General features: G+C 43.7%; 1 protein-coding gene across 1 annotated transcript; it reads right to left on the reverse strand.

Annotated features, from left to right (window-relative positions):
• Positions 1 to 1,707: 1,707 nt before the first annotated feature.
• Positions 1,708 to 16,589, reverse strand: LOC308590541 (phospholipase A2 inhibitor and Ly6/PLAUR domain-containing protein-like). Its single transcript, XM_081200681.1, has 6 exons — positions 16,455 to 16,589; positions 11,024 to 11,136; positions 9,255 to 9,368; positions 8,397 to 8,555; positions 3,027 to 3,155; positions 1,708 to 2,094 (listed from the first exon to the last, which is right to left on the reverse strand). The coding sequence occupies exons 2-6, from the start codon at positions 11,067 to 11,069 to the stop codon at positions 1,868 to 1,870; spliced, it is 675 nt and encodes a 224-aa protein (XP_081056807.1). The 5' UTR covers positions 11,070 to 11,136; positions 16,455 to 16,589; the 3' UTR covers positions 1,708 to 1,867.
• Positions 16,590 to 19,180: the final 2,591 nt, after the last annotated feature.

Below are 19,180 nucleotides of genomic sequence, written 5' to 3' on the forward strand. Positions count from 1 at the left end.
TGGGGTAAATGAACCCTTCGGGTCCCTCCCAACACTATGATTCTGTGATTCTAAGTAGTTTTTAAAAAGGGAAGCATTCAAGTGAGATTTATTTAATTCTAAAAAGCACACATGCAAAACTGTCATATATGCCAAGTCAGATCATTAGTCCTTCTCTCCATGTGCTTTTTTGATTGACAGGTCCTCTCTGAGGTCTCAAAGCAGAGATTCATTCATTGTCCTGCTAAAGGTAAGGTAAAGGACCCCTGGACGATTAAGTCCAGTCAAAGGTGACTATGGGGTTGCGGTGCTCATCTGGCTTTCAGGCCGAGGGAGCCCACATTTGTCCACAGACAGCTTTCCAGGTCATGTGGCCAACATGGCTAAACCGCTTCTGGCACAACAGAACACTGTGATGGAAGCCAGAGTGCACAGAAATGCCGTTTACCTTCCCACCGCAGCAGTACCATGGATCTTGGTACGCAGGGCCTGTTAGCTGCAGGTTGAGCATTAAACCTTGCATCTGCGAAGCATGTTTTCTGCCACAGAGTTCAGAAGAAATCACAATACATTTCATTTCATTGACCAATTCACTACATTAACTGATTAAAATACCTTTTAAATTCCCTTTTTTTAAAAAAAGCCTGCCCAGTTAATCTAAGGATGCATTCATTCATTTATTTAAAATAATTATTTTTGATAGAAGTAATTATAAAAACTGCATCTGGCAGCCAGCGTCTTAGAAGAAGCATCTTCCCTTTGCTTCGTTTGGGAGGGATGCCTCTTCTAAGTTGACAAATGCTGCAACTGGTGTGTGTGTGTGTGTGTGTGTGTGTGTGCACATGCACATTAAACATCACCATCATTTGGGGGTCAATGGGCACATTTGCAAACTGGAGAAAGTGCTGTGGGCACCTGCAACATTTGCTACAACAGCAAAAAAAAAAAAAAAGGAAAATTTCAGAAGCGGGAGGGAGCTCTGTGGGAGCCAGGGAAGGCCTGTGAGTCCAAGTGCTTCAAGCTGGTGACTCCTGAAGCATGACATCTAAAAAAAACAAAACTAAAATATGATCCACCTTTTGAAACTGTTGTTCTAGCTACAGTGGTACCTCAGGTTACAGATGCTTCAGGTTACAGATGAATCGGGTTATAGACTCCGCTAACTCAGAATTAGTACCTCGGGTTAAGAACTTTGCTTCAGGATGAGAACAGAAATCATGGAGCGGTGGCACGGTGGCAGCAGGAGGCCCCATTAGCTAAAGTGATACCTCAGCTTAAGAACAGTTTCAGTTTAAGAACGGACCTCCAGAACAAATTAAATTCTTAACCCAAGCTACCACTGTACATGCAAATCTATGCAACTTTGAGTTGATCAGTTAAAATCAGTTAAAGTGTATTTACCTAAACAGCTAACACGGCAATCCTGTGCACACTTACCTGGGAGCAAATCCCAAGCAACCCAATGTGACTCCCTTCTGAGTAGAGAGGCATAACGTTTCTGTAATGCAGAGATGAGGTGCCTACAGCCCTCCAGATGTGGTTAGACACAGTTCACATCATTCATGATCATTGACTATACTGGCTGGGTATGATGGACATCCAAAAGCATCTGGAGGGCCAATGACACATTCATCATCCCTCAGGCAAATAGTTTCCCAACTTACACATTATTATGCACACAGGGGTGCATGCACACCACACATACACAAACATACACACAAAGACGAATGCATTAGGATCCCCCTTTATTTAACTAATTTGCTCTTTGAAATCACATGCAAGCCTGCAAACAGACATTAGCAGATGCTGGAGCCTGAACTTATGGGAACGGTGCATTGGAGATGCTTTTCCCAGCTTTGCTGAGGAAGACACCTTGAACCAAATGAAATCAGTAAAGGAATTTGTCCAGCAGGAGCCCAAGGAGATAGGGTAGGAGAACGGTGAAAGCAATGCTCCCATGTACCAGGCTGGCTCCATCAGTTGCTTTCTTTATGTGACTGGTGGCGATCGAGATTTTCACCTCTCCAAAGGTCATGTTGGTGCCCTTGACAAGGATTTTTGCTGATTGAGTAGCACAGCCTTGCCCAAAGAAGTCCTGAGATGAAACTGTAGAATCTGCAAAAGGACATTGCAGGAAAGAAATAGTATCATCCCTGCTGTGAAGGAAATTGACAGTTGTGAAAAATAAAAATTGTGGGGTTAACTTGTTTAAACCCAGCCTGTACAGGGAAGGAATGGGTGGTCAAATTGTGCATGGGCAAAGTCTGCAGTTGGGACTCAGACCCAAGTAGTTTTGTGGATTTGGAACCAAGGGAGTTGAAGGATATGTTTGGGAACCAAATGAAACTTGAGGAGATCATGCTGGGTCTCAGGATACAAAAGAAAGACACATTGGGCTGAGGAAACAGCAAATTCTAACATAAGTCTTTAGCTTTAGGGACTGTCTCTAGATGGAAAGCTGCAAGTGTTTTAAACTGACATTTCTTTCTGTATTTTTGCTCCATTTAAGGGCTACATCTGGGAAGCTAAAATGATGGGTGGCTGCATTTGAGCAATTGGGTCTCCTTTGCTTCTACCCGCTCCAGGAGCAAAGGGTTGTATCCAGCCAAGTTCCGTGTGGAATGAGCTCACTGAAACTACTGGGTCTAAGCTTCTCACATCCATTTCAATGAGTATTATTTTTTCCAATCACAAACTGATGCAGAATGTGACTGAACTTAAGAAGGGTAAAACTGAAAACTGAGAGAAACTGCAATTCATGGGCTTGTCCATCCCTAACCAGGAGGGCTTGCAGAACAAGGGTTGGGGTTTAGCACAGAGTTCACCTGTGGATAAGCCTAAACTCCTCCATTGTAGAGTCAGTTTGGTGCAGTACTTATGAGGACCTGCTTAAGGTCTGGGTTGAAAGAACTGGACGTGGGTCAGTTATTCTCTTCCAGCCCCTCACCATAGAACTGCCAAGAGAATAGGGGAGAAGCTAAACTCCTTGGGATTAATATGGAAAGAAGATGAATAATCCTCAGTCAGCATACCGCATTCTCATTTACCTTGGTAAGTCCCAGAAATGGTCAGGCAGTAGTCTTGGGATCCAGTACAGTTTATCTTGTTACCATGGCAGGGCTTAGAGCTGAAAACGAAGCATGTGGGGCACACCTTCCTGGTGACGTTGGTGTTTACTGCAACAGTGATGAAATGAGTGATGAAACATACTGCTGAACTGGAGGGGGAAACACTCTGCAAAAACAAAAACCACAACAACAACCCTCCCCTTTTGTAGTTGGGGAAAAGGCATGGAATTTCTCAATTTGGTGTGGGGTGAGCATCAAATATTTTCTGAACGGTCCAGGCCTTCCATTTCCTTGGGTTGTGGTTGGTCCTTTTAATAAACAAGAACTATTTTAAGCAATGCATATGGTTCCCCTACTGGTGGGCAGCCTTCCCATGAGACAGAGCAAGACAATTGCCTCAGGCAGGAGCTGCAGTGAGCGGCCAGGAGATGCTGAGCAACAGAACTGTGTGTACCATTTCGCCAGCCCTGTGCTCCCTCAGCTAGGGTGCTGCCCTCAGTTGCAGTGGAGGATGCTACCTGGTCTGCAGGGTTGAAGTGAGATCATTCTATCTCCACTGGTGCTGCGAATCACAAGTGTGGCACTTTGGTCCTGCTTGTTGGCTTTTCACATGCATCTGGTTGGCTACTGTGAGAATAGGATGCTAGACTAGCTGTGTCATTGGCCTGATCCAACAGGCTCTTCTTGTGTGCCTATTTGGAATGAGGGGGTGGGGGACAATATTGTCCCTCAGGGCAGGCAGTATAGAATCATAGAATCATAGAGTTGGAAGAGACCACAAGGGCCATCGAGTCTAACCCCCTGCCAAGCAGGAAACACCATCAGAGCACTCCTGACATATGGTTGTCAAGCCTCTGCTTAAAGACCTCCAAAGTAGGAGACTCCACCACACTCCTTGGCAGCAAATTCCACTGTCGAACAGCTCTTACTGTCAGGAAGTTCTTCCTAATGTTTAGGTGGAATCTTCTTTCTTGTAGTTTGGATCCATTGCTCCGTGTCCGCTTCTCTGGAGCAGCAGAAAACAACCTTTCTCCCTCCTCTATGTGACATCCTTTTATATATTTGAAAATGGCTATCATATCACCCCTTAGTAAATTGCCTTGAGCCAGTCCTGCCCGATGCTACTAAGAGCCAGAGCTCAGTGGTAGAACATCTGTGCTGCATTTGATCTCTAACACCTCAAGATGGGGCAGGGAGACAGCCTTGTCTGAAATCCTGGGGATCCATTGCCAGTCAGTATAGACAATACTGAGCAAGATCATGATGGACCAGTAATCTGAGGCAGTAAAATGCATCTTCCTATGTTCTATGTTCCTATATTATGGTGCCACAGGACCCTCCATTGTTTTGTGGGCAAACTGAATGGTAGAGCACCAGTTTTGTATGCAGAAGGTCCCAACCTCTCCAAGCAGAGCTGGAGGTGTCCCTACTCTGAAACCTTGGGGAGTTTCTGCCAGCCAAAGCCCCACCCAGAGGTGCCAACTTGCAGAGAAGATTGGCGGGGGGGGTGATGATGCACGCACAGTGTTGGGACACCCCATGACATCAGGATGTCAGGAGGAGACAGGGTGGCAGCAGCAGCAGCAGGAGCCAAATGTGGCAGCGGTGCAGCAATAATAATAATAATAATAATTTATTTATACCCCACCCATTTGGCTGGATCTTTCCAGCCACTCTGGGAAGCTTCCAGTAAAAACAGAATACGACTTCAAAAATTAAAAACTTCCCTAAAGAGCCTTCAGATGTCTTCTAAAAGTTGTTTATTTCCTTGACATCTAATGGGAGAGCGTTTCACAGGGCAGGTGCCACTACCGAGAAGGCCCGCATCTCCTCCTCTCTCGCACCCAGTCTCCTCCGTCTCTTGCTGATGCCACAGGTTGGGAGCTGCACATCTTTCCTTTACGTGGCAGTGGCAGGAGGGGGAGCAGCCACTGAAGCTGTGCCATGCTCGGCTCCACAATCAGCCTCGTCTTCCTCCTCCTGCCACCACCACCGGCCGGGGGCTGCTTTCCCGCTCCTTCCCCTGCACAGCAGCAGGAGGAGCCGACCACTGAATTTACACAGCTCCATACTTGGCCTCCTCCCCCCCCTAATGGTTCTAAACATTGGGAGGCTGCCCTCCTCCCCCCAAAATAATAATTTGGAGGGCTCAAAAGAGCTGGGCGCTAGGAGTTGATGCTTACTGCCCCAGTAGACAACACTGAGCTTGATGAACCCTACAGCTTAAGCCAGCCTCCTAGGTCCATCACACTACAGAAACATTATCCGTGCACTCTAGAGGAGAAAAGTTGGTGGCCAGATGAACTTTCTCTCCCCAAACAGCAGTTTTGATTCAGTCCTACTCCGCCTTGCTTCCTTTTCTGTTCTTCTTCTTGTGGCAATTTATTAAGTTACATACTGCTTAATGCCATAATAGTGCACGGAGAATGGAAGCCAGTCATGCAAATCATTAAAATGTTAACATCCTCGATCAAAATATACAATTTGGACAAAGAATAACCCTAATAGAATAAAAAAGAATTACAAAAATACAAAAGCAAAACACATGAAGAATGCAGAATAGAAAACAGTTAACACGAAGAAAAAAGAAAAGAGAAAAAAAATCAATAATTTCATATCTTATACTTCATTTACTAGTTTCCTGACCTCCTCACACCTCCCTTTTTGTATTCCAGTTCAGATATTTAATTGTCTTTATTTTTTTAAGTTTAAACTTTGAAACTTATTAATGTTTGTAAAACTTCAATAAATATTATTTTAAAAAGCAAAATATACAATTTGGCAATCCCATTAATGACATTAAAGAAATATACCTGCATCATTAATATATGCGATAAAAAATGCAAACCCTTTAAGATAACATAACACTCAAAACAGAAGGCTAAAGTCAAGGGGATGCCTGTATAAATAAGTGTGTCTGCAGTATATCATTATCATTACTATTGTTTATTATTGTTAGAATTAATTTTGTTTTCTAAATTTGTCCCAAAAGCAGCAAAGATGCAACACTGTGACATATAGAACAGCAGAGATTGGGCATCCCATACAAATCATTTCCTACACAGTGTTGTGTAATAACTTCCCCCACCTTTCAGGAATCTCAAAGGAGGAGGGAATAAGATTTCAAAGTGACCAAAAAATAAGGCACAACCAAAATTTGACAACCTGTAATTCTAAATAACTCTTCCATTATTCTCACTCCTATAAACAATTTTTGTTTTGTTATTGTTCCTATAAACAATGACACTGCACCAATCAGCTGTACATGAAGCTTTCTTCCCTTTTTGCCACACAGATGTTCTGAGTGATTCCCCGCCCCCGCCCCCCCCGCCCCCGAGAGGCTAATTTGCTCTATGCTGCCGATCCAGGTGAGGCCTCTTGTGTTTCACCCTATCCATCTTCCCCCTCTCCACCCCCCTTTCTTTTTTCTTTTTTCTTTTCTTCTCCCCCTAATGCCTCAACAAATGAAATGGATTTGTAAAAATGTTACATGGAAGAAAAAAAATACGAGGCACTACACTTCTGTAAAACAAGAAAATCCTGAATAAAATAAAAAATTTTAAAAAAACAAAACATGCAATTGTATTGATGTCTTAGACACAATGTATTTGCAACATGCTCCCTCTGCTGGCTTTATAGAAACTTGCATCTTTATTTTGCCTGCTGCAACCATAGCCTAAAACTTCTTCAACAGCAAAATACTGTCTCCTCAGTATAATCCTTGCTGAGTTCAATTCAATTTATGCCCAGGCAAAGATGGATATAGGATTGCAGTCCAAATGACTCTTTAAATCTAATGCTTGTGATTTTCCAGGTTTATTTTCATTTAACCAAAACTAGCTGTTAGGAAGAATAAATGAGATAATGATTTGGATGCAGGGGTCAAACTTCCATCCCATGTAATTTTCCTATTGAAAATCCCCTTCCCAAATGGGGGGAGGGGGGTTCTTTACAAGCTCTGGTTTGTTGTAAGTCATACTCAAGAGTATCCTCATAGAAATCAATGGGATTAAGTTAGGCTTGGTCATTAATTTCAACAGGTCTACGGCGAGTAGGAGTTAACTGGATACAGGGGTGCTGGATAGGGGGGGCAGGTAAGCCTTGCCATGCATAATTAACCATAAGGCCATTTGAATGGCAATGCTCATTAACTTTGGGGACCCCTGGCCCCCTGAAATATTTTATTGAGGAGTCCAAAGTTGCCTCCTATGGCTAGATATAACCTTCTGTTTCTTGGTGATGAGTAGGAGTGCTAGAGTAATGTTAGTGCCTTAGTAGGAGTGCTAGAGTAATGTAATGTTGAAAGCATGTACATTCCTAACACAGGCAGCACAGAAGCTCATCCTGCACCCAAGAAATACCAACCAGCCAGAAACCTTTCCCCATCCCTTCCCCAACCCCCTCTTTCCCTCTCCCTCTCTCTTCCTTGCACTGATTTGGGGTACTGAATCATCAGGTGAAGGTTTTCATGGTATAGAGCCATCCCCTGGTCACCTGCTCACTCCTGCAGATAAAACTGCTTGAGAAATAACATCTACATTGGCCAACAAAGCAGTCGGCAAGCCTACTTGCATCAGATCTCCAAAGCACAAGCCGTAGCCCAGTCCAGTTTGGTGCATCCATGACCGTCTTTACCTGGGGGTGCAATGGGTGCAGTGCACCCAGGCGCTGAATTCTGGGAGTTGCCAAATGTATACCTACTATATATTGGTCCCTCTCGATCAGCAGCAGTGAAAAGCAGTGAAAAGCCCCCCCCCCATCACTCTATTACCAGAAGCATTTTTTTCTGCTGCATTGTCGTTATAGGTGAGCGATCCCCCCCCCCAAAAAAAAAGGTCAACAACTCTTTGGCTTTCCCCCTCCCAAAAAAACTCAATAAAAGTTAATTTGGGGTGCCTAAACTAATTTTAGGGGCGCTGGGTGGATCTTTGCACCCTGGTGGCGCATATGCTAAAGACGGCCTTGGGTGCATCGCAAATATCCTCCAGATAAACTCCCCACTCTCTGGCCAACTTAAAACAGCAACAGACTTTTCCTCTGCCTCTCACACTACCTGAATGATGTGACATTCCAAAATCTGGAGAGAGACTTGCAGCCATTAAAGAACAGCATGTCCTTTCATCAGGTTGTGCAAAGCCAGGGCAATAGGTCTATTCACAATCATCAATACAAGAAAGCTCTTAAATTTTTCTTATGGGTGCTTCATCCTCAATTTCACTTACTTAGTATGCAGTGTAAATAACTTCCCTATTGCCCTTCAGTTAGGATTCCTGGGATATGAATTTTTTTATATATATACTCATTTCTGAGACTCCTACTCAGCCTTAATCAGTTCTGGACCCCACATACCTTCAGGTAGATGACTATTGCATTTTGTCGTATTGCAGCATACAGAGTTCCAGGTAAAATTTTTCCCAGCTGTGAAGAATAAGTCTCCCTCTTTGCATACATCGAAACTGGTCTTGTTGCTTTCACAGCCTTGGAAGTTAACAGGGATTGCTTTGGAATCTTGTGTTTCAAAAAAAGGGGAAGGAAATAGAAGGGAGTTAGGGAGATAAAAAATAACGTGTTAAAACCAATGACCAAAACAATATCACTCATCCACTAAAGCAGGGGAGGAAAAACCTTTTCAGCCTGAGGGTCGCAGTCTATCACTGACAAGTGCTAGGGGTGGGAGGGGCCAGGGGTAAAAGTGGGCAGAGCTGCAAATGTGACTCGTATCTTTGTGCCCTAGGCTAGATTCCAGCCATGCAAAAGTCAGGGGGTTCTACACACATTGTTCTACCTCCAGGCAAACAAGTTCAAGGGTGCTTCCAAACTGAAGAGGGCATGGAGGAGGACCGGTGAGGGGTGTTGCCTGGGCAGGATGAATGGGGCCTGGGAAGAGAGTGGAAGGCCAGAAAAAGAGGGCTGCCCTTGGCCCCTAGACCTGAGATTTACCCACCCCTTCATTAAAATGTACCACAAATGCACATAATCAAGCACTGGTGTATTCACACTTGTGGTCAACAGTGATCTTTCGTGTAAACGCAACCAAGTTCTGGAGAGTGTAACTGATTCCATCTTGGCATTTGATGTGTTCTTCAGATTCATAATGATCATGGCTGCATTCCTCCTCTCCGCCCCACCCCCCACCTTTTAAGTAGGTTTCTAGAAAGGCTTCTGTTAGTGTTTTCTGGAAATGTCCCCAAGGACACATCTACCTACTCTTTGTATAATTCCATGCTGCTGAAATGCAGGATCCTCCAGCATCATCAACTGAACAAACTTTGTCTGGACACTCTTTTGCATCACCATTACAGTCACAGTCCAGGGAGTTTGCTGGGGGGGAAATAATAACATTGAAAACAGTAAACAATCGCAACTACCACGATGATGAGCAACACTGGTTCTTATTTCTTTTGTTTCTGCTTTATTTTCTAATTCCAACCTTCCTCTGAGGAATTCAGGATTATGTGCCAGAGACACTGCTGCAGTCGCCACACCCAATCACAACAGCACAACTTAGATCTCATTAACTCCATGCATTTATAGTGTTGTGATACGATTTCCCCTTGAAGAATTCTGCAGTTTGCAAAGGGTGCTGAAAGTTGTTAGGAGGCTCCTGTTGCCCTCACACAGCTATGCTGGATTGATTGTTAAATCACTCTGGAAGGGGAATGGGGGCCTCTTCTAACAACACTCTGCACCCTTACCAAACTACAGTTCCCAAGATTCTTGGGGCAAAGCCGTGGCTGTTTAAAGTTTTATCATAACAGTTTAGATGTGTTACCATTGTCTATTGGCTGCAACAGGACTCTACTGTTGTGTTCTGGTCCAATGACAGACTCCACAGAGAATGCAGCGTCAGGACCATGGACAGATCCCAATGAGCAGCTTCTTCTGACAAAGGCTGGTTGCAGACTGAAGCCTTTTGAGCCTCTATCTCCAGGCTGTCTCTTCCCATGACTACTATTGTGGCAAGGCCACCTGAAGAAAATATACTGCAGTACCTCACCTTAGCTGTACCTCATTTTACATTGTAGTGCCTAATGCTAAAAGCGCCTAATTCTGAGAATCAAATGCACACTCTCTCTCTCTCTCTCTCTCTCTCTCTCTCTCTCTCTCTCTCTCTCTCTCTCTGCTTTATTGCTGGATTAGCAGAAACATATTTTTAGCTGTGCTTGCAGAATATAGGGGAAAGGGGAAAGCATCCTTCATAGTTACAAGGTGAGGCACTATCACCACATGTTCTGGAACACAGGATGTCTGAGTTGGGTGCTTTCCATATAGGACACAGGATGTCTGATAAGGAAGGGGGTTTTGCTTTGCCTGCCAAAGAGGGGATTTTTAGCTTTACTTGCTGATAATAGTATATGAGTAATTGCCAATATAATGAGCAAATATATGGAAAGAAGAAGTAATCTTTATAAGGACATAGGAGGATTTAGGAAGGGTGATGTTCATGCTTATTGGTTTAATTTTGCTGCAGTGCATGAATATGTAATGTCTGGAAAAGGTACATAACCCCATGGAACTGTTGATCAGCGTCCAGTCTTTGGGAGAGAACTCCACTGGACCTGTTGCTGTCAGCAAAAAAATTTACTTTCTATTTCTCCAACTGCTGCATCTGTGGTCTTTGAGCACACCTTGAACAGGTATCCAGGTACTTTCGCAACACTATATCTCTCCTTTGTGAATGTTTTGTAATCGGCTCTATGAAGACATTGTCCATGTCTGGCTTGGCAGTCTATAGCAGACCCTTCACAGTAAGGTCACTATTTCTCTCTGCTACAGTTTTTACTCCTATACTCTCTATCAGCTTTCCATGCTCCAGGTCATGGATTTCTTCACAAGTGTACACATCCTTTACATATAATGCTACTCCTCCTTCCTTTCTGTTTGGTCTATGCATTTTGAACAAGTTATACTTCTCAGTTGCTACCTTCTAGTCATGAGTTTCATCCACCAGGTTTCAGTAATATGACTCAACTCACCTGCAGCTATCAAGGCAGCAAAAAGATAAAGAAGAAACAACTTCATGATTCTGGGAACTGAAGTGGTCCGGTGTCAATGGAAGAAAAATATCCCACAGAGGAGGTTTCTGCAACTGCAATACCAAAATGATGGGAGATTTTATTTTTTATTTTTTTAAAAAGCAAGCAAGAATCAACATGAAGGCAAATGATGTGGTGGTTACAGCTGGGCAAATGGCACTCTAGTGTGTCATGTGGTTGTGAGTTCCAATGGTCTTGTTTTTCTATTTTTGAAGTCTCTCCCTAGCAGACCTGGGTCAAAGCATTTTGCCACCTGATGCACTAATGAGGATGACATTCTCCTTTTTTCTTTTTTTTTCTTTTTTCTTTCCAATCTTGACCTGCCTCCAAAATAATCCATGATAATATACATCAGGGATGGAGGACAGCTCTGGCCCTCCAGATATTTATTTGTTTAATTTTATTGTTGCATTTCTATTCCACGTTTCCTTCAAGGAAGCTCAAAGTGACACAGATTGTTCTCCCTCTTCATGTTTCATCCTCACAACAACACTTTGAGGTAGGATAGTTTGAAAGACAGTGGCTGGCTCAAAGTTATCCAGTCAGCTTCATGACCATAGGGGGATTTGAACCCTGGTCTCCCAGGCAGGACAACAACTCCCATCATCCCTGGCTTTGGGGCATGCCAGCTGGAGCTGGTGGTATTTGGAGTCTAACAGCATTTGAAGGCCCACAGGGTCCCCAATAAATTTGCAAAAATGTATTGTTTTGGTCTCTCCATATTAAAGCTTGGTCTCTCCATATTAAAGCTTTACTGCAGGTGTGACCTCCAGATGTTATTACTAATATTCTGTGTCCCCACCAAGACTGCTGTGAGAGTAGCAGGACTGAGAAAAGGGCCTCCCCTGAAGACCTCAAAACCCAGGCATGTTCATATGACAGAATAGAGTCTTTGAGATACCTTGGACCTTAGCCTAGACACTGCTAGGGTACTATGGCAAAATGTGCATTAAAATGTACATATTAGTGAAAATAACGATCAAAAATGCATTAGCACAAATAGGTGTATTGGACAAAGTTGCATTGAAATATGTGCATATTAGAAGAAAGTCACCCTAAAATGCAGGTGAATTTCCGTCACTAATAGTTAACTGCTCCCTGCAGTTTGTGTGACAATATTTCAGATAGCAATCCCATTTGCTCCCACCCAAGGGAATATCTGGGCAAGGCCAGTAGACAAAGGGCTATCTTGCCCTCTTTGCTAAACAATTTGGGGCAGGACCCCAGGGCGTGTGCTGCGAGGAGTGTGTATGCAAGGATAATGTGCCTTGTGTGGACACACAGCACCTGAGAGCAAGAGGAGGGTCACACCCTCGTAGCAAACACATATCTCTGGGAGGGGGGGGAGAACATTTCAGCTGAAAACCATGTAACGGAGATGGCAAGAATGGATGGCAAGCAGGCCAAAGGAAAAGGAAGACATTCAAAGCTGCCATAGCTGGGTATGATGGTCATCTGAATTGAGGGGTAGCAATGAAACTGGAGGTAGATACCATGGAGAGAGTGGATAGAGGAAACCTTTTATCCCTCTCTTATAACACTAGAATTCATAGACATCCAATGGAAAGTTGGAAGATTCGGGACAGGTGAAAGCACATTCTATGGAATTTACTTCCCTGGGAAGTAATGATAGCCACCAACTTGGGTGACCTTCAAAGAGGATTGGACAAGTTCATGAAGTATAAGGCTATGTTCTGCCTCCATGGTCTAAGACAGTAATGCTTCTGGATATCAGGTTTTGGAAGCCCCAGGAGGGGAGAGTGTTATTGTCCTGCTTGCAGGCTTCTCATTGGCACCTGCGTAGCTCTGTGAGAATTAGATGGTGGGCTTGATGGGCCATTGGCCTGATGTAGCAGACACTTCTTATGTTCTTATAAGAGAAGCAGAGACTGGAGAGAGGCAGTGAATGGTACTGTGATGTTGACATTTTATCCTTTATCAGGACTGGCGTGTCTACCGTACTCATAAGCTGATATGGAACTCTCTTTCAGGGAAACCAGGTCACTGGATTTCAGGGTGGGTCGTGGATAAGAAACCTTTGATAAGAAAGAGGAGGGTGTCCAAACAAAGGGATTTGCACCCCTCTGAGGGCAAATGTTGAATCATAGAACTGTAGAGTTGGAAGGATACATTAGATCATCTAGTCCAATTCCCTGCAATGAAGGAATCTCAACTAAAGCAGCCATGACAGATGGCCATCCAACCTCTGCTTAAAACTTCCAAGGAAGGAGAGTCCACTCTTGAACAGCTTTTACTGTCAGAAAGTTCTACCTTCAACCTCCTTCAACTGTTACTCATAAGGCTTGGGCTTGATGTCAAGCCCGTAACGCTGTTTTGTGCAGCACCAATGAATCCTCCCAAGATTTCTCAAACAAACACCTACTGCCAACCTTGGTTTTCACAGTCCTTGTGTTTGTCAGATGCACTGTATTTTAAAAGCTAAGTGGATTCTTCAACAAAAGGTTGTATTGCATCAAGTATGGGGGACTTTTGGCCTCCAGATGTTGCTGAATGCCAGTCAGCCCTGACCATTGGCCAACCTTCCTGAGGCTGATGGGAGTTGTAGTTCAGCAGCATCTGGAGCGCCGAAGATTCCTTTCACCTGCAATTGGAGCACTGCTGCTGCCTTTGCAGCACTACACCCCAACAGAGGATGGGGCCCCAAAAAATATTTTTTGCCTTGTTCCCCCTGACATCTTCCCACTGGGATGGTTATTTCAGTGGAAACTGAGCCCACCTCAGTGCTCTAACACTCTCAATGATGTCATTGCCAAAACCCATGACCGACCAGTGAGAGTTCTCCACTCACTGCTGTGAGCTACTAACATCATTTACTGTGCCGTAGGTTACCCTGATGTCATTTAAAACAAGGAAGGCGTTTGTTCTTTTTAGATACATTAGGCAAACATATAGCTATCAATAGTGTTATCAGCAGTTCATGGGCAACCGCAGAGCATGAGAAAGTGGAGTGCGCACTGCATGGTACCTTGGTATTCATCCACATGCATTTATACATAAGTGTGTTGGGTCTTTAACAGTGGTTCACATTCTAAGGAGGACTAACAAAATAAAGTGTGTCTAAAGGAGGGTGACCAGGGTGGTTGAGAGGTCTGGAAACCAAGGGTTGCATCCAACAAAGTTCTACTCAGAGTATACCCATTGAAAGTAATGGAACAAAGCCATGCCCATAGATTTCAATGGGCACACTTGGAGAAGAAGTAACACCAGCTACAACCCCAAGTCCTATGAGGGAGTGTTAGAAGAACTGGAAGAACAGGATAGTGTCTTGATGAAGGGTTGCCATTCAGAAAATGTATAGACCCTTGATAGACCAAAAGCCCATCTAGTCCAACATTTTGTCCTCACAGTGGCTGGCAAGGTACCTGTGGGAATCCCAGATAAACAGAACATGACTGCAACAGCACGGTCTTGCCCCAGTATACCTGAAAGAGCATCTCCACCCCCATTGTTCAGCCTGGACACTGAGGTCCAGTTCTGAGGGCCTTCTGGTGGTTCCCTCACTGCGAGAGGTGAGGTTACAAGGAACCAGACAGAGGGCCTTCTTGGTGGTGGCACCCGCCATATGGAACATCCTCCCATCAGATGTCAAGGAAATAAACAACTATCTGACTTTTAGAAGACATCTGAAGTCAGCCCTGTTTAGGGAAGTTTTTAATGTTTGATGTTTTATCGTGTTTTTAATATTCTGTTGGGAGCCACCCAGAGTGGCTGGGGAAACCCAGCCAGATGGGCAGGGTATAAATAATAAGTTGTTGTTGTTGTTTCTCCTGCTCAGAATCACCAAATGCTGGAATTGAGAGGCATGCTACCTCAGATACTGGTGATAATGTAGTCATCATGACTAGTGGCCACTGATAGTCATCCACCATTGGTTTATCTACCCCTCACCTTTTAAAGCTATTCAGATTGGAGACCTTTCCTGGTTCCCACAAATTCACCTCCCCCTCCCCACTGAAATTAGACTTGAAAGAAACATTTTTTTAAGGGGAAGTTGTTTCCCTGTTCACTGTGCATTTGGACACCTCTTAAGATATTGTAAACATTTTTCTTTCATGATGGTGCCCAAGAACAGGAATCAAGTTTTCATTTGGATGCAATTGGAGACCATTTTGAATCGAGAGGGTGGACTGAAGCTTATCAAAATTGCATTGACTTTAACTCAGTTTTACAAAATGGTACCTGAGATCAAGAGGCAAGTTTTTAACTATATTTGAATACGACTGGATGCCATTTTGAATCAAGATAGAAGACTGAACCTTTCAAAACTGCACTGATTTCAACAACGGATATCAAAATTCCACTGATTTTTCAGTTTTGGAGGTGGCTATCAAGTAGCCAATAGGCTGCTGCGTGTGTGTGCTGCACACAACAGTTTCCCTGATTTGCAAGTCCACCTACAGGCGCTAAAAGCTTGGTGACCTCCTCTAATAGCAAACTCAACTGGTGGGGGCTGAAAGCTATGTTGACCAAAACAAGTCCACTGAGAAACAACAGGCAAATATCAGAATGCTCGTGGGAACTGTAAGGTTTGCAGAAGTACAACACACACACCCCACTCCTTCCTTCCTTCCTTCCTTCCTTCCTTCCTTCCTTCCTTCCTTGGAAATCTAAGGTGGCAATGTCCATGGTAAATAAAATACCAATCAGGATGATCAGTTCATAGAATCATCGTCCAGTCTAACCCCCTACAATGCAGGAATCTCAATTAAAGTATGCATTACAGAGGGCCACCCAACCTCTGCTTAAAAAAACCTCCAAGGAAGGAAAGTCCACCACCTTCCAAGGGAGTCAATTCCATGGTAGAACAGCTCTTAAAAGTTCATTCTGATGTTTAGTCAGAATCTCCTTTCTTGTAACTTGAAGTGATTGGTTCAAGTCCTACCTTCCAGAGCAGGAGAAAACAAGCTAACAGGGACTGAAGAAAAGTGTGTACACAGCGAACCAGTGGTATTGTGAGTGAATGGGGCAGCCCCGTGGTTCCATGTTATGCCCATCATGGCCTGGAGGAGGGAGGATGTTGCAAAGACAGCTTGCCTTCCTCTCCTGATCACCTCTGGCCATGCAGAGCTACCAGGTGGGTGCCGGGCATGTTCTAGGATGTCTGTGTAAGAAGACTGTGTAGCTCAACGCTCCTAGCAGCAAACCACAGAAATGGGTTGCACACCCTGGAAGAGTGCCCTGTAGGTGAATGCATCAAGTTGTGCTGGGATGTCATAGAACAGCTTCATGCAGACCCTCCTAAATATCTCTCCGTTTCTGTTCAGGTCCTAGGCAAGCATTCTTTCCCAAGCACCAGCAAGTCCTGGCTGTAAAGTTGACTAATATCCATAGCAAAGAATTCCTCTCTTACCTGGTTTTCCCCCTTCTTTGTTGATGTGATATCTTTATGCAGAGAGACCAGCTGAGAGGCATTAGGTTGGTTGTGTGTGTATATATACTCTCTAGGGAAAGGTGAGTAAGTGCCCGCTATCAGTGGGCAGAGAGTAGATATGAGAAGAAAGGGCAGCTTCAGTGAGAGACTTTTAAGGTGGAGGAGAGACGTTGTGATTCATTGTGAGGTGTGGTAAAGAAGGAAACAAGGTTAAAATAGCTGGACAAACTTGATGGGAAATCTGAGAAACCAATTCTGCCATGGAAAATAACTCTTGGTTTGTTTAGGACTGTATTCCTCCAAACACCAGAAGGAAGTGAGGGGCTGCCCTGACTTGAAGAGGTTTTAAGGTGGAGCACATGAGATAGGGGCAGGAAAATCTGAAAATTTTGGTTTCTCCCAGTTTCTAATTTTTTCCTGAAGTTCAGTTTTCACAATTCTACATCAGTGTGCAGATTTTTATTTTATTTTTTTAAAAAAAGTTCTCATAAACATTCAGCAGCATTTTAATGCAACTGTTTCTAAATATACACATATTGGATGGAATTGTGCCTAAGACACACACCTTTCACACAGCAAAGGTGCATACTTTACTATATACATTTCTGTAAATGTTCCTTGACTGGAGAACCACGCTGCAAAATTTGGAGAACTGTGAATTTCAATGGTTTGCAAATTGCGTCGGAAAATGCAGCTTAGGGAGGTCTGCCTCAAAATGCAAACTGAAATGAATTTCTCCCCCATCCTTATTATGAGAAAGTGTTTTCAGGACAGGGCAGTGCCTGCAAGAGGAATGTAAGTGTAAGGTAGCCCTTCTGACTAAAGAAGTCCCCTCATTTTGCAGCAAGCGATGCCTGCAAGCTCATTTTCTTTTAAAAAAGGGGGGGGGAGAATAAGCTGAAGGAATTAGTCTCATCCTTCCTGACCCTAGCTGACTTCCAACTGTGAGGGGTCTAAGGATCTTCTAAAAACTCTCATCACCTTTAACAAGCTACAGTTTCTAGGACTCTTGTGGTAGGAAGCCATGATTGTTTAAAATGACTGTTTAAACCATGCAGAGGGTCTTCTCGGTAGTGGCACCCGCCCTGTGGAACACCCTCCCATCAGATGTCAAGGAAATAAACAACTATCTGACTTTTAGAAGACATCTGAAGACAGCCTTGTATCAAGAAGTTTTTAATGTCTAATGTTTTGCATTTTTGTGTGTGTGCTGTAAGCCACCCAGAGTGGCTGGGGAAACCCAGCCAGATGGGTGGGGTATAAATATTATTATTATTATTATTATTATTATTATTATTATTATTATTATTATGCCTCTGAACATGGAGGTTCCATTTACCCATTGTTACTACACTGGTACCTCGGGTTACAGACGCTTCAGGTTACAGACTCCGCTAACCCAGAAATAGTACCTCGGGTTAAGAACTTTGTTTCAGGATGAAAACAGAAATCGCGTGGTAGCAGCGGCAGTGGGAGGCCCCATTAGCTAAAGTGGTACTTCAGGTTAAGAAAAGTTTCAGGTTAAGAACGGACTTCCAGAACGAATTAAGTTTTTAACCTGAGGTGCCACTGTAATAGCCATTACCAAGAAGAGTTGAGCTCTGTGGGCCTTCTGGCGATTCTCTCCCTTCGAGAAGTGAGGTTAAAGGGAACTAGGCAGAGGGCCTTCTCAGTGGTGGTGCCCGCCCTGTGAAACGCCCTCCCATCAGATGTCAAGGAAATAAACAACTATCTGACTTGCAGTCCTGTTTAGGGAAGTTTTTAATGTTTAATGCTTTAACGTGTTTTTAATATTCTGTTGAGTAGGGTATAAATAACATTATTATTATTATTATTATTATTATTATTATTATTATTATGATATAAAATGGTACCATGGTAGCTTAACTGTATAGCACTGATTGGGCCTGAGTGTTTCAGATATATTCATATTGTACAGTGGAACCTTGGTTTTCGAACGTAATCCGTTCCAGAAGACCGTTCGTCTTCCGAAACGTTCGAAAACCGAGGATCAATGGGCAGTCAGCAAACTCCATTGATAAAATGGAGAAACACACCTTGGAAGCCATTCGACTTCTGAGGCACATTCAAAAATGTTCGGGTTCCAAATTATTCATCTTCCCAGACACTTGAAAACTGAGGTTCCACTGTACTGTTTTAACATGTTGGTGTTTGTCTCCCTGGGCTCTTTGGGAAGGAAGAGTGGGGTAGAAACTTAATAACTAATAAGGAGAGTCCTCCTGGATCATGCCACAAGCCTGTCTAGTCCTACTTCCTGTTTCCTACAGGAAGCAAGGGAAAGCCCACAATCAGAACATTAAGGAGCTAGTTTTGTAAGCCATGCTTTTTGGTGGAATGGTGGACTATAAATGCTGTAAGTATTTCTCCCTTGCTATTCTTCCTCAGGTATTCAGAGGCATGTCCAGCAAACAGACAAATAGCCACTATGGCTGGTGGGTATTGATAGACATATTCTCTATGACTTTTTCTAATCCCCTGGTGAATGAATGAAACTGTTCAACCATTTTGTTTTCAGCTGGAGACAGTGGTCTAGGAGGCTAGAGGCAGTCCTTGCCAGGAAGTTCAACAGGAAACTGAAACCTAAGTTGTTACGGGAAATAGAAACTTAGCAAAACTCTATTGTCATTCTGGTTGGCTGCAGTCCTAAAGGGCTGTTTTAGCAGAGGCAATCTTAAAAGCGAGGC

This window comes from Podarcis bocagei (genome assembly GCF_964188305.1).
Source record: "Podarcis bocagei genome assembly, chromosome: 7".
NCBI lineage: Eukaryota > Metazoa > Chordata > Lepidosauria > Squamata > Lacertidae > Podarcis > Podarcis bocagei.

Excerpts from the sequence above, each read along its gene's own strand:
- LOC308590541 (XM_081200681.1), bottom strand. The coding sequence starts at position 11,069 with ATGAAGTTGTTTCTTCTTTATCTTTTTGCTGCCTTGATAGCTGCAG. Across the intron at positions 8,556-9,254 it reads AGCATGGAATTATACAAAGA|ATTCCAAAGCAATCCCTGTT; the intron begins GTAGGTAGATGT and ends TTGAAACACAAG. Across the intron at positions 2,095-3,026 it reads CATTTCTGGGACTTACCAAG|ATTCTACAGTTTCATCTCAG; the intron begins GTAAATGAGAAT and ends GTCCTTTTGCAG.